Raw genomic sequence first — 14807 nt, forward strand, 5'->3', positions numbered from 1 at the left:
ATGGGTCTACTGGGCTGAAACCAAGGTGTGTTGACAGGGCTGCATTCCTTCCTGGGGGCTCTAGGGAAAATCTGCTCCTTGCCTTTTCCAGTGTTAGAGGCTTCCCACATTCCTTGGTTCACTGCCCACTTCTTCCATCTTCAAAGCCCACAACACTGCATTTCTCTGATCATTCCACTGTACTATCTCCCGCTGGCCACAGACAAGGAAAATTCTCAGTTTTTAAAGATTCATTTTAAAGATCCATGTGATTAGATTAGGCCCACTTGGATAGCCCAAGATAATCTCCCCATCTTAACATCGGCAAAGTTCCCTTTTGCCATGTAAGGTAACATGTTTCAGGGATTAGGGTTTGGACATTTTTGGGAACCATTATTCTGCCTACCACATATGGGTTGGTAAAAATACCTTGAGAGTTCTGACCAGTAAACAAGGTCAAAGAATAAGAAAGAGAGCAACTATTTCTACCATTTGTTTTTTCCTAATTGTTACTTATCACAGTATCAGGGAAGCTAAAATTATTGTCTGAGTAAGGGATACAGAACAGTAAACAAAATATGGGACACATTCCCAAGCACCAAGAATTGGGTTCTGTCACCACTAAGGTAGAGAAGAGAGTGCAAGTGCTCCGGGAATTTGATTCTCCACAAATATATCCAGCAGGCCTCTCAGCAATATGGGCCTGATTCTACAAGGTGTGCATTTTCCAATAAAAGGTATATACCCCTAATCAGTTTTACTGAAGTTTTCCTTACTAATGGACCATGCATTCATTACCTCCTCTGACATATGCCCTATAATTTTCCCATTTCACAGGTAAGAAAAGGAATCTTCTTTATGGTTTTGTTACCTGACAAGATCCTGCTTCCAACAAACCAGTAAAAGTACATCATCTGATTCCAAAGCCCGAGTTCTTAATCCTACACAATAATTGTGTCTATTCACTTGTGTGTGTGTGTGTGTGTGTGTGTGTGTGTATTCACTTCTCGTGACCCCTGTTTCCTATACGTCTTCCCCATCCCCAAGTAAATTTTCTCCTGTCTCTGATCTGAGGGTCTACACATGTGGCTCTAAGAGCGTGCGTGTGTGTGCGTGTGTGTGTGTGCGCGCGCGTGCGCACACACTCACTCATGCGCACATGTTCAGTAACTCTCTGTCATTGGCACCACCATGAGGCTTTCTGCCTTTAACACATAACTTACTGTTTTGATCTGGGTTCAAATATGGAGACCTCTGGGTCACAGGCAGGATAGATGACAAGTGCATGCCTTAGAGTCATATCTAGCTTCAAAATGTGGCTAGATCATCACCTGTAATTTGGCAAGTTATGTGAACACCATGAACTTCAGTTTCCTCCTCCTAGGAGAGACTGATAATAGTATCTGCTTCGTGGGGTCGTTGTAAAGATTAAAAGACATGATTATGTAAAACATCTGATAGATAATAATCACACAAGAAACTGGCTGATACTATGATCATCAGCTGCCTGCTCTTTTTATCTACATAAAAGTGCTATTCAAAGTTCTCGTTTCTACAAAAGATGCTTATCAGCAACATCTATTTGTATCACTGACATTTGCACAACCAACAACTATAGTTTAATTCCCACCCTATTGCTAAGGTGTGGTTGAAAACAGTTTTCTTCTAAAGGGCTACGCCTGCCTGGAGAAATGGGGCCTGAGATGTCTTGAAATTTGCTAATCACATCTGGTTTAGCTTTAGACATTTTCTGGGGTTTTGCCAGCAGCCACGACATTTTAATGGCTACAATAAACCTCAAAGCCTCATCAAATCTTTGCTGTATGTGTGAAAATTATGTCCTCTTCAATTAAACATTCAATCTAGGCTCACACCAAGGCCTTATGGAAAAGGAGGTGGAACCTGAATGGGAAGGGAGATGAAACAGACCGCCACGACTCTGGCCATCTTGCCAGATGGCATTTAGGAGAAAAAGAAATTCATTAGAGAACCAATGGTCTGTATTTTCTTTAAATATTTACTAGGTACCTTTCATGTGTTAAAAACACTGGCATCTCGAAAGATTAGCAGGGCATTTTTGTTTAAATATCCAATGTGGGGGGGCTGGAGGGGAGTCCCACTTTTCCCTTTTGCCTTGTGGTGCTTCACATCTCTTGGTGAAGTCTAATACAAAGGAGAAAAACAACTGAGGTAATGTTTAGTTTCCCCTCACAGGGTGGGTCCTCCAGCTCCAGAAGCTCTTGCAGCTCCTTAAAATGACTGAGGAAAAGTGTCAGTTGAATACGGAGGGATGTGGAATGGCACCTGGGATCGCCCTGGAGAAAATAAGGTATGCTAAAGGGGATGCTCTGTGGGAACACCTGCCTCTCCACTGTCTTCCCAATTCACTCTTCTCATCCCTTTGTTATCATCATCAAACACTTGCAGAAGTCAAAGGTGCCTGAAAGAGGCCGCAGGAGAGGAGGAAAGGTCACACATACACCAGGTTTCTGCTCACAAAACAACACAAGACAGCAAAGGGCCAGGAGACCAGGGGGGAGTCGTATTCAGGGACAGCCACGGAGTGAAAGGCATGGCTCTTCTTGGCCACAGCTAAGCTTGCAGCCATCCTGGGGACTGGCCTGGGCCCTAATCCTGCCATTGGAGAGCGACAGAAACCTGCTGCAGGACGCTTCACTTTGTTTCATCACAGTGAGAGTCCAGCCCCTCATCTCAGACAAGGATAAAACTGTCAGTGGTTTTTTTTTGTTTTTGTTTTTTTTTTTTTTATGAGAGGGAAAAGGATAACCACAAGTTCATATATCACATTCCTAAATGAAGCATCCATTTGGTTGCATTCACGCTCTTAACCACATCAACAGGAGGGAAAAAAATCCACATGTTCCTTTAAAAATAATTTACAAGGTAGAAATATTCACTTGTAACCGCTCTCCTTATTTAAGCAAGTTTTATGCCCAAAATAAAGCTAAATGGCTCTCCCCGCCACCAGGGATCTGTCCCACTTCACTTCCATTTCCAGGCTGCTCTCTGTCTAAGACTTGGGTTTCTGAGCGCCCTTTCACAATAAACATTTTTAAAATGTTTATTTTATGTCTTAGTGTAAAAATATTCCTGGTTCAAGCTCTTCATTTCCTCAAGCTCTCCTTTTGGCACTCTGAGCTCCATTTCCACATTAACACGCTCCCTAAATCCTCCGTGGAGCTCTTCAATTGGAGTTAGACAAGCTCCAATGCAAGTATTTATATTCTTGGACAAGGAGATGTCTCCACAGTGAAAACACAAGACTCTAGCAATGCCAAAGGAAAATTCCTGCTCGAGAGAGACATATTTTCACCTTAAAAAAAAAAACAAACAACCTAAAAGGGGCTTTCAGCATGTTGTTGTGAATAATTAAAAATGTAAATAAACTAAAAGAGAATGTTGACTATGTGTCCTGACACCTTTATTAGACTCCTACACGTGAACCACATATATAGGGGCGTGTGTGGCTGCACACATGTGTGCACACATGTGACATGTTTCAGGCGGCACAATAACCTGGCTTAGAAACTGCATGAGTTCTAATCACATAGACCTGATTAGAGCCCAGTAAATCTGCCTCTCACTGGCTGTATGAATGTAACTTCCCTGAACTTCATTTTTCTCCTCTGTAAAATGGAGTTGGTATACAGTTCCTGCTTATTGGGGTTGCCGTAATAATTATACGAGACAACAATAAGCATTCAATAAAGGGCTGCTGCTATTGTTATTAAAATGATCATCTGTAATATGTTGGAAAATGTAGATGTAAAAGATGTGGATATAAAAAGCACTAATTAACACTAATCAAACATAGCGCCTCCAAACAGAGCACAAGAGATGGAGAGCTTCACGAGGAATTGAAGTCTGCGCCAATTCCCTTCCATGAACCAGACATACATCCTCCTCCTCAATCATTAAAAAAAAAAAAGAAAAGCTTAGCTATTATCATAATAACAGAACAGTTCCTGTTACCTTCTAGTTGCCTCTTCAGTTTGCGCAAATCTTTTATGAGGTCTTCAAACTTGACTTGGGAAGCCAGAAAGAAATCTTGTGGTTCAGGCAGAGGGAAAATACTCTTTTCTGTTCCTGCTTCCTAAAAGACATGGTTAACAAAGTATGTTATACTTCCCCAATTGTCACTATCAATTGAAATTCCAAAGCATCTTTTATTGAAAGCGCAAATAAGAATCCGAGAAATGCTCCTTGGCCATTCCTAAGTTTGGACCTGGTTACTTTGAAATGCTTTCGTGTCTTCCACAATATCATTTTGGTCCTAATGCCACTGAGGGCTGGGTTCTATTTTGCCTCATGAATCGAAGAGAAAATTGTCAGGTATGCCCTGATCTTGGACGCCATCCTCTCATGGAAAAAGGCACAGGAGGAACACATGAAAGTACTTAAAGTCCCCGTTTGAGCTTCACGTGGTAGCAATTAGATAACTCATCTTTGGGGTATGCCAACTGGTGTGCATCGGAAGGTGCTGAACAAGAAGGCACTACAATGGAAGAAACAATCACCCTCCCTTCTGCTGTGACCTACCCTCGGCTGCGGCTTTAAGCTCCAGAGGGTGTGTGGGGGGGATCAAGTTCTTCACATATATGTAAAGACTTCCCAAACGTTCTTTGGCTTATCTTTGTATATACTTGCTGAGGGCCTGGTTTGCCATAGTTTTTGACAAGCTCCCCGACTATACGTCATAGAGGATCTAAGCTGAGAAATACCTTGAGGGACACAAGTTTCAGGCGTATGGAAAGATAAGCTGAGCCTCAAATATCTTTTCCAGTCTATCCTGCTTTGTCCCTGAGTTGTTTAACATAAGCCCTGCATCTTGCATATCTCAGGCAGTCTTCAGTTATTCCTCTCTCCACACAGGCTGTTTTGCCAGCTTTCCTTCACATTCCATCTTTCCTTCTGCCATTAGGACTAATTCCAAACTCTGAAACTGCTTTATAAGGCACTTTATGATTTGGCCTCTTCCACCCTCAGTCTTCTTCCACCTTCCCCCTATCTCTAACTCCGTCTCCTAAATGTTCATAAAATAACAGAACAGGCCACAATCTCTTGTCTCTGGGCTTTTGTCTATAAAACTGTCCCTTTCTAACTCTTCTGTAGAAACTCCTCACACCTGCATGTGTTCATATCATTCTTCAAGTCTCAAAACAGGTATCACTTCCCCAAAGATTGCCTCTAACCCTCAGCACCTGGGTGTTTACAAGGGCCCCTGCTGTTTACCGTTGTCACGGCGCTTATCAATGTCAATTTCAAAACTGCTGTGTTAACTTAGAGGCTTCTCCCGCTAGACTGCAAGCACTGTGAGGGCAGGTACTGTATATAGCTCTCAGTACAGCATACAACACGTGGCATACAAACTTTGTTTGGCACCTATAAAAACACTGTTCTGAAAAGTGTGTACCTTGAGCAGGAGACATTTCAATTACCGTCATTTTTCTTATGGTTTCAGGAATTCCCTTCCTTTAAGACCTTTAGCTCCACGTGAGATGCTAAGAAAAGGTGGTTTTCCTCATTTTATTGAAACATTCTGCAAGATCAGTGTGCTTTTTTCCCCATCTCTCTGTACTTATTTTACTGTTTTCAAAACAACGAAGTAGTACTTGCGACAGGATGGAACACCATCTAAGATGCTTGCCGAGAAGCTCCATGGCAATCTACATTGGAAGAACTCATGCATGTTATCTCTAACTATTTTCTAAAACTTTTTTTTATCAGATTCAGCGCTGGCTTCAATTTTTTTTTTTTTAAGCTAGAAAAAGAGAAAGTGCTACTGAGCAAATCAGCCTGGTAGCATCTCTTGAGAAAGCTGCTCCATTAGAGCTCGAAAGACATGGCTCTAGATGGATTTCTGTAAGCTTCACAAACCTGGACTTGGACCCCAAACCAACATGAGTAGAAGGAGGCTTGGAACAGGAGTCACCTTTCTCCTGCTAATTGCTCATCACAACTAACCACAAAAATCATCACTTATGCTCCTACGGGGAGGGGATAGCTTAATAAATCACATAATTCTATACTCTTGCTGAGTGAAATGAATTTTTGCACTGTGAAACTCAGGAGAGCATCACACAAATGTTGACTTCTGATTTTTCCCATACTGAGCCATTCCCATGTTTGAAACTATTCTTACTGGAAGATTTTCCTCTGTGAAGTCAATTCCACTAGGTTTAGCTCTCTTTGAGGGTCACATTTCATTGGCAAATTTCAGCCTTCCTACACAATGCATCTGACTTGGTTGTGTAGATGCTACAGACACTACAAGATAAATCTGTTTATGCTAACCCTAGATCAGAAATGTTACCTCTCAAGATTCTTCCGGATAATTCTGCTGTCCTACTAGTACCTGCTGCCAGAACTTTGGGTATATACCTATTGCCTGAAGCTTCAACATGTCTGCCCCCTCTACCAGAATAAAGCTCTCACCTCTTTGCACCTAATTATTTACAAATGTCACTTATTACACTCTTGCGGATATTTACAGCAGATTCAACCTAGTAAGTATTTGTCAGACACCTAAATTACAGATGCTACAAAACAGACAACAATGAGTTTTGGAACTCAAGGAGCAATGCCAGACTAACAATTAATTGCTCAATGATATCTACATGCAAGGCAGAATAAGATGTATCAAGACAGAAGTTCAAACCAAGTGTTCCCCGGCTTCAAAGGATTAAAAGATAAGGAAGTGAAAAAAGATTTCATGGAAGAAGGGAAGAATAGTTGTACTATTTTGTACTATTTTGTACTATTTTTTATTTTATCTTTCTTCCCTTTTACCAAAGTGACATGTGTTCATTATGTCTAATTGAAAGACAGAAGAAAGTTAAAATCTTTTCCACCCAGAGATAATCAAACATTTTTTTATATCTCTGGTATCCTAGGTTTTTCTGTGTGTTTATGTATATTTATATTTACATATTTGAAATTATATATTGTTTTAAACCCATGTTTTTAATATAAAAGCAGATCAAGAGTATTTTCTAATGCCACTAGATTTTCTCCTACATACTTTCCATGGCAGTGTATTATTCCATCTTGTAACTCTAGCATAATTGACGTGGTCTTAGTCTCTACCTTTGGACACCTCCCCAAAATCTTGCTATATTTTGTTATTACAAATTATTATAAGTATAATAGTGATACATATCTTTATTTATTTCCTTAGGATAAAAATTCCTAGAAATATTATATAGATTTCTAGGGCTTCTGATACAGAAAGGTCAAAGTCTTGCTAAGCCATACTGTACATTTGCATGAATGAGGAAATGTGTCCCCCATAAGTAGGTATAGCTCCGTGGGGAAACAGATTGGCAAGCACGTGCCATCTTCATGTGATTTTTTTTAAAGGTGCCCTTTATAGGACACAGTTTGGTGAGTCAAGGGCAGTCTAGATATGGGTCCCATTATACATGGAGATCTTAAACAGGGAAGAATTCCATCAGCCATTTGTGATAGTCCTAATAAAGTTTTGATCAATTTGTACCGCTAGGTCTATGTATCTAGTTGGCGATTTATATCTTCTGTTTGATTTTTGCTTTTGTTTTTGTGTTTTTGGGAAATTACCTGCAGCCTCTTGTACCAATTTTTTTTTTTTTTAAATGAGAGGGGACCAGTTGTCCTTTCCATGTCATTTCTGAAAAGCTTGTTACCTATTAGGTTGCAAATGTATGTGTTGCTACTGAGAGCTTTCTCCCAAAAGTTAATTTATTATTTCAAGAGAGTATTAATAAGACAGAAGCTTAATATAAAGAGGCTGGTGATGAGAAGAGGTCCAGTCAGGGAGAACATTGGATATAAAAACACATCAGTGGGGCACCTGGGTGGCTCAGCTGGTTGAGCGTCTGACTTCGGCTCAGGTCATGATCTCACAGTTCATGGGTTTGAGCCCCGAGTCGGGCTCTGTGCTAACAGCTTAGAGACTGGAGCCTGCTTCAGATTCTGTGTCTCCCTCTCTCTCTCTGCCCCTCCCCTGCTCACACTCTGTCAATCTTTCTTTCAAAAAATAAATAAACATTAAAAAAAATTAAAAAAATTCTCACACCAGTGAGAAAACATAGGGTGTGTTTGGAAAACATGGGGTCTTAAATCACAGACTACGTGTAGGGGGAAAATGGAAAAAAAAAAAAAGCATGGTTGTAAAAGACTGGAATTAAATTGGGTAGAGTATTAATTCAGTTGAAAATGGGGAGTCATTTCTGTTTTTGAGTAACAAAGTGATGCAGTAGGACCGGGACTATAAAAACTGATTGGGCCTTGGGCGTGGGATGGACTGGAAAAGGAGCAACCAGGTGTGGGGAGACAAGCTGGGAAGCAACCAGAATAGTCCAGGTGAGTTACCTTAAAGCCTGGATGAGTGGGGCAGAGGGATGAAAAACAAGAAAGAAACATGAGAAACAATTTAGTCGAAGGACAGAGAGGAACCAAAGAGGAGCAGAAGCTTCATGCTTGAATGACCGAAATGATAATCTCCTCATTAGAAACAGGAGAAGTTTGAGGAGGGGGGTTGGGAGATGATTCATTTCAGAGACACTGAGAACAGACAGATGAGGAGGGGAGGATAGAAGCCTATAGACTTCATCAGTGCCTAGCTTGTCTTCTGGATGGAATCATAGGCCTTTTGAAAACAAGGCCCTGGAATCCTTACTTTTCTTCCCTTGGAGCCTAGGAAAAACCCTGCTTGAGTGGACAGCTAAGCAGAAGTCCTGACAACATTTTCCTGAGACTTTTCCCATTCATATTGATTGCTAGATTTCCCAACACCTTACAACAGTACCTCTTTCTTCTCAAAGTTAGGACTCCTTGTTCTCAATTTAATGAGAAGGAATTAAACATAGAAAATTGTGCTCAGGTGGATTCTCACTGAAATTTTTATTTCTAATTGCAAATGTAATCTGAGCAGAGAGGATGGATTTCAAATTCCACTTCTTCAACTTGTTCACAGATGAACATTACTGATAAGGTACTGGGTATTACTGCATCTTGATTTCCTACATTTTGGTCTGCAGCCCAGAGCCAGTTTCAGATACAACCAATTACTGAATGGATATAGATTTCACAAAGACCCCCACGATCTGGTTAGAAGGCATTGGGGGTCTCTCTGAAACTGTGTTATAGAGTGGATTAAGAGTCAGTAGATTGAAAGGCACTGAATAATGCTTCTCTTTACAAGAGTCAACTAAACTTTCTTGGCTTCAGCATTCCCATCTGTAAACCAAGGAGGCTGGATAGCTCTCAAATTCTATGTTGGACTTGAAATTCATCCACCCATCCATCATCTAATTTCTGAATGCCAACAATGTGTAAGAGTTGAAACCCCATTAGTGTAGTTTTCCACATAATGCTATTTCTTACCTGATCATAGTAACGCAGGTAATATTTCACGACATAGTCCACCAGATTAATCCCATTATCCTAGGTTTAAAAGAGAAGCTTAAATGAAAATCATTCACATGAGACTAACATATTATATAGTTGAGTACTGAAATCTCAGTTTGTGACCCTGATACTTTTAATTTGCAATACCTGGTCCTAATTCTGTTTGCGACTGGCAAGATTTCCCACTCTCCTCTTTGTCCAGCAATTTTTTTTTTATGTCATCTATATATCTATGACACTCCACTATTCTTTGTGGGGGTAAAAAAAAAAAAAAAAAGAATCAAATAGATAATTCATAAGACCTCTGAGGTAATGACTAAAACAAACAAACAAACATATACACGGTCTCATTATTTTCTGGCATAAAGCCAAGACAGGAGGGGGTAGGGGAGTGCCAAAGGGAACCAGGGACTAGAACAGAAAACCATCCCTCCCTTCCCACCTTTCAAAAAATGTGTGTTCTTAATGGCGTGAAAAACAATCAGGACAGCTTAAAAGGAGCGCCATGCCACTTTATGACCCTGGGAGGCCAGGGGCAAGCAGGCCCTCCCACAAGGCAGCCTTTGTGTCTTGTTCACATGGGTCTAATTCTAATTTGCCTGTGTGTTTCCCCTCCCTTCACTGCCCCTGCTCCCCATGGGACGCCTAGATATGGGCTGGTTGTTTCTAAAGAGAAAGCTCTGCAGGGGTGTGGAGCCAAATGATAATCAGGCTCAGAGAGTTTGACAGTAGACCCTCGGCCCAATTGTTGTGGGCCAAAGAATAATTCAAATGCTCAGCTCAACTGGTGATTCAACATTGCTCCCTACTCAGGAATGAGTAAATTACAAGTAGTCAACACTAAATTCAAACAGACTCAAGCCTTGTGCTATGGCTGATACTGCGTGCTGTTTCCTTCTCTCATTACAGTTCAACATCCAATTGCGTTCTTTCAGAACAAACCAATATTGGGTATTTTGTCGTCTCTGTCAGACCAAACATGAAAAACCAATTTTTATCCAAAAGTCAAAAGAAAGCAAAGAAAAAGTTTATTGTTAAAGGGAGAAAAGAGATGAATGAAGCAACCAAGAAAACACATAGATATGTCTAAATTAAAGGTATAGAAGGAATATAATGGCAAATCATAGAATCTTGTTGTGAGAAATAAATACCCGACTTTTGACGTCCTTGAGTTTGGGCAGAATTTCTAAGCTATATCCATCTGCTTGTCCCCGAGTTCTATTTCCTCCATTCATGTAATTTCCAAAAGCCAGAATGAGAGCTAAAATATCCTTCACACTCTTCATGTGCAGCAAGCCCTGTGACAGCAAATACCGATTATTACAGAGCTGGACTTCAAAGGTACCTATGTTCATTCAACAGCAAATATTTACTGAGTAGCCATCAGGCTATTTGGTGGCTGGACTGACAGCTGACGACATGGAAAATTTCTATCCTTTCAATGAACTGAAAGTCATCATTTTCTATCCTTTCAATGAATTACGAACTGCATGTCTTAATAGTGAGGACTAAATATTAGTGTTTCTATTTGAGCCAGTTTTACTTTTTAAATATTTATTTTAAATCTGTAAATTTTATGTAAATGGAACAAAGAGACTTGGTAGAGTTACACTTTACATCTGATGACTTCTAAGTAGAAACAGGTCTGCTATCATTTGAGGATCTGTTTTTGGACAATGTATCTGTATAAATAGTACAGTTAAATGTCGGGCAAGTTTAATACCAAGTCTATTCTTCTTTATCTCTGGGTGTAGTCCTCAGAGATAAACTATAATAATGTATTCCCAGGCCATAGGTTATGTTCTTTAAGTATCTGCAGAGATGTCTATTAACTTTCACAATTTCAAGCTGCTTAGGGTTTTCTTCAGCTCCTCGTACCATTTAAAACTAAAGTTTTCCTCTTTTTTTCTCAAAGTGCAAAATTTTCAAGTTGGTACTTTTTCCCCCTTCTCAAAGTCTGAGTTGACTTTGTTTTCTTTTATTGTAGGGTAAAGAAAGAAAGGGAAATGCAGCTCCAGGGCAACCTCTGTTCCTTCCTTGTTAGGGTGTTATCAGAGGGTATCTATTATTCCTTGGTCGTATTTCTACTTTCTTTATTGAAGCATTTTATATTTTTGAAGGAAAAGAATCATGCCTTCGGAGAAGAACTCAATACTACATATGTGTGGAGAGGATTATCATGTTCTTAAGGACATGGGTCATTGTGAGGAAAAACAAACCAACAAACAAACAAGTATTAGAATTTACAAAGAATACCAGTGTGGTAAAGCCAACAAAAATGTATTTGCCCACCACTTATTATCACAGTCATTTATTTTGCTTATCAAGTCTCTAGAATCTTATTTCACTGTGTGGACACATGTCAGATGATCAGGTGCATGGGTCTCAAGCAAAATCTCTTGCAATCCAGTCAGTCGAGTAGCAAACACACTACACTTTTTAGGTTGTTTTTAAGAGGCCAATATGTACCTTAGAAGGTATCTGTGATATTTAAGAATCTATCTGTATAAGTGTCATTTTTTTTCCTCCTTCTCCCTGTCAGTCTGCACCTGACTTTCTTTCTCTCTCTTCCTCCCTCCCTCACCTGCATGCACACACATACTCAGGATAATCATCACAGCTCTGCTTAGCAAAACACACAGTCTTAAATCCAAAGGTTTTCTACAAAGGGATTCTAGTTGATTCTCCCACTCCCTGCTTCCTTCTTTACCCTCAATAAGGGCAAAACCACCCTCTTAAATTAGATAGCAAACATACCTTAGAAGCTCTTGTGATGATCTCTACCTTTCGGTGCAAGGAGGTGATACCCTCAGAAAAGACAGATCTGAAGATTATGCACTGGGCCCGTTCAGCAAAATTAGGTATCTGGGCTAACTCGTGTAAAAATCTGTAAAAATTAATAATGGATTATCTAGCTTCACACACACTCACAAAGAAAAAAAAAAAAAAACAGTTGAAAAAGATCTACCATGAGAGCATTCCTTACTTGATAGTGTCAATTTTAACAATTATAAAATGTACCTGACAGGCAGACCTAAGACTTCGAAGGGTGTGTGTTATATTGTTGACAACCAAGCCATTTTTTAAATGAGCTTCTAGGACGGTATATAAATGTACGGTGTATACATTACTTTAGGCACAGAGTGTTAATGCAATTATCCTGAACCACAAAGAGTTATCTCCTGCTATGCCAATAGGAGTGTTACCTTTAGTATATGAAAATAAATAATGAACTCCCTTTATAACGCAGCATTCTCTAAGGGTCTATTTAACACAGGCACAGTAAAGTGAAGGCTTGAGGCAGATGTCTGTAGAGAAGTGACAAAATGTTTCTTCCTGAGGTGAGATTACTATTATTTGTTGCTCACTGAATTCGTTAACAGTCTACAGTGACCCTATTCTACAGATATTTACTTTCCCACATCAACTTGCCTATGAAGACAGAGTTTACGGCTCAGTGTGTGGAACAAAGCAAGCACTCATTAAGTAGACATCAGTGTTAAAAACTACAGTAAGACAGATTTTAAAAGCTAAAGGTGAGTGCTAACGTACACACAGAAGCTCACTGTCTGAGCAGCTGGGCACTGGTGCCCTTTGCAAAATTAAGTTGGAAGAGCTACCTACTCTCCAGGCCAACCACCAGAAGAAGGGGTATAAACTAAAATGGGCGGAAAGAGTTGGACACGAATTCAGAGAAGGAGAAAATCCACTAACAGCTATTAAATTCAGTGTGGGGCTGAAATGATGATTAACTGATATTTCTGAAAGCCTTGGTCAACGCATAACATCATTACTTTGACATTTCACAATCTCTCACCAAGAATGCTTTTCCATAGGAGCAAAGCTGAACCCTTCTTTCCATACCCAAAGAAGTTTCCTTCGCTTGTACTTTGGGCCTCTTTTACTTTGTTTTTAGGAGGCCTTGGGTTTTGATAAGATTTTAATTATCAGCTGTTTTTTTTTGTTTGTTTTTTAATCCTATATCCAGGTCATGGTCCTTTATCTTTTCTTTCCTTTCTCTCTTTTTTTTTTTTTAAAGTAAGCTCTATGCCCATTTGTGAGGCTTGAACTCACAACCCTGAGATCAAGAGTCACCAGCAATACTGACGGAGAGAGCCAGGCGCCCTCTTCTTTTTCTTCTTTTTTTAAATGACAGTGAGATGAACCAAAGAATGCACATAAAACTAAAGATACCTTTGTTTTTTAAAGTTCTGTAAATCTGATTATTATGAAAACCATGTTGGAGTATAATAGTGGAAACCCATAGAAATTCTGAGTTAAAATGAGATGAAAACTTGTATTTGTTATGTAAATTGTTTCTCACAGAATTAGTATTAAAGCATTGATTCACTTGTGACCGAAATCAGTAGTGTCACCAGTTTTCACAAATATAAGCAGTGAAAAGCTGTTGGGACTAGCAGCATCTGGTCCTCATGGGGCTGTCGGGAAGTTTTGTTTATACAGACAATGCTGAGAGCTAACTCAAGGGCCACACCCTGCATTTCTCCTTTCCCAGCAGTGACCGCAAGACACTCCTCCCCAAGTAGGCTCCAGATCCCCAGAGTATGTACACTTTCTAGTTTAAATAAACAGAGTGAGTTAAGCGTTTGTGGAGACTGTGTGAGAGAAGATACAGATGGACACCTCAGCTATCCAACGAGGATGCAGGTGAAAAGGACAGAATGCTGGATGTACAGTTACTTATAACAAGCCTCAAGAAAGGAGGTTTGGGACTAGTATAAGGAGACAAGCCCCTAGGCTCATCAACTTCCTGTTACCCAGGATAGAGTGGAAAGGAACTACCAGGTTCTCCAGGACCAAGGCCTCACTGGGATTAGGAACTGGACTAGGAGGGTTCTCAGAGAACCTTAAAGATCCAGAGACCTGTGCATGAAGAAGGGTCTGAAACGCATATCCAGAGTTAGAGGAGGGAAGGGAAATTCAAGAAGTTTACATGACTTTTGGATACAACTGTGGGGAATGTGTCACTGAAAATTAATGCCAGAGTAGCAGTCACCAAGAATTTCAGTCAGTCCCGTAGACATGTAGGAAGCATTCACAGTGTTTCAGGTACCATGCTAAGACCTTAGAAGAGGATTTAACTTACACACAATTCCTTCCTGGTAATCTGAAAAATAAAGCACCCATTGCTGCTGGGTATAGTAAATATTTCAGTGATGGGGCCTATGAGAGCCATGTGCAGGCCATCCAAGTCATAGCCCTCGACAGACAATGTCAGCCAAGGTTCCCTGTAGCCCTCTGGAGCTTGCCCAGGACACATGTGACCAACTCTCAGGGCAGGCCCAGACAGGATGAATGGTGTTTGTGGGAGAAGACAACCAGAACTCAGATGCTAAAATGGAGATTTGCGTTCTAAAATAAAGACTTTTAAAGGATTTCAAACAGAGAGGTGATACTTT

At 40.2% G+C, this 14807-nt stretch overlaps 1 protein-coding gene across 5 annotated transcripts in view; it reads right to left on the reverse strand.

Moving 5' to 3' along the window:
• Positions 1-14807, reverse strand: part of FMN1 (formin 1) — a 428550-nt gene that overhangs the window by 122674 nt on the left and 291069 nt on the right. For all 5 annotated transcript variants that reach the window (XM_019435304.2, XM_019435301.2, XM_019435302.2 and 2 more), the window contains 4 exons: positions 12145-12274; positions 10539-10685; positions 9364-9423; positions 3973-4093 (listed from right to left, as the gene is read on the reverse strand). In XM_019435304.2, the coding sequence (XP_019290849.2) occupies positions 3973-4093; positions 9364-9423; positions 10539-10685; positions 12145-12274 (458 nt within the window). The remainder of the gene's footprint in view (positions 1-3972; positions 4094-9363; positions 9424-10538; positions 10686-12144; positions 12275-14807) is intronic.

The sequence above is a fragment of the Panthera pardus genome, unplaced genomic scaffold (genome assembly GCF_024362965.1).
Source record: "Panthera pardus isolate Hobbes unplaced genomic scaffold, ASM2436296v1 HiC_scaffold_24, whole genome shotgun sequence".
Classification (NCBI taxonomy): Eukaryota; Metazoa; Chordata; class Mammalia; order Carnivora; family Felidae; genus Panthera; species Panthera pardus.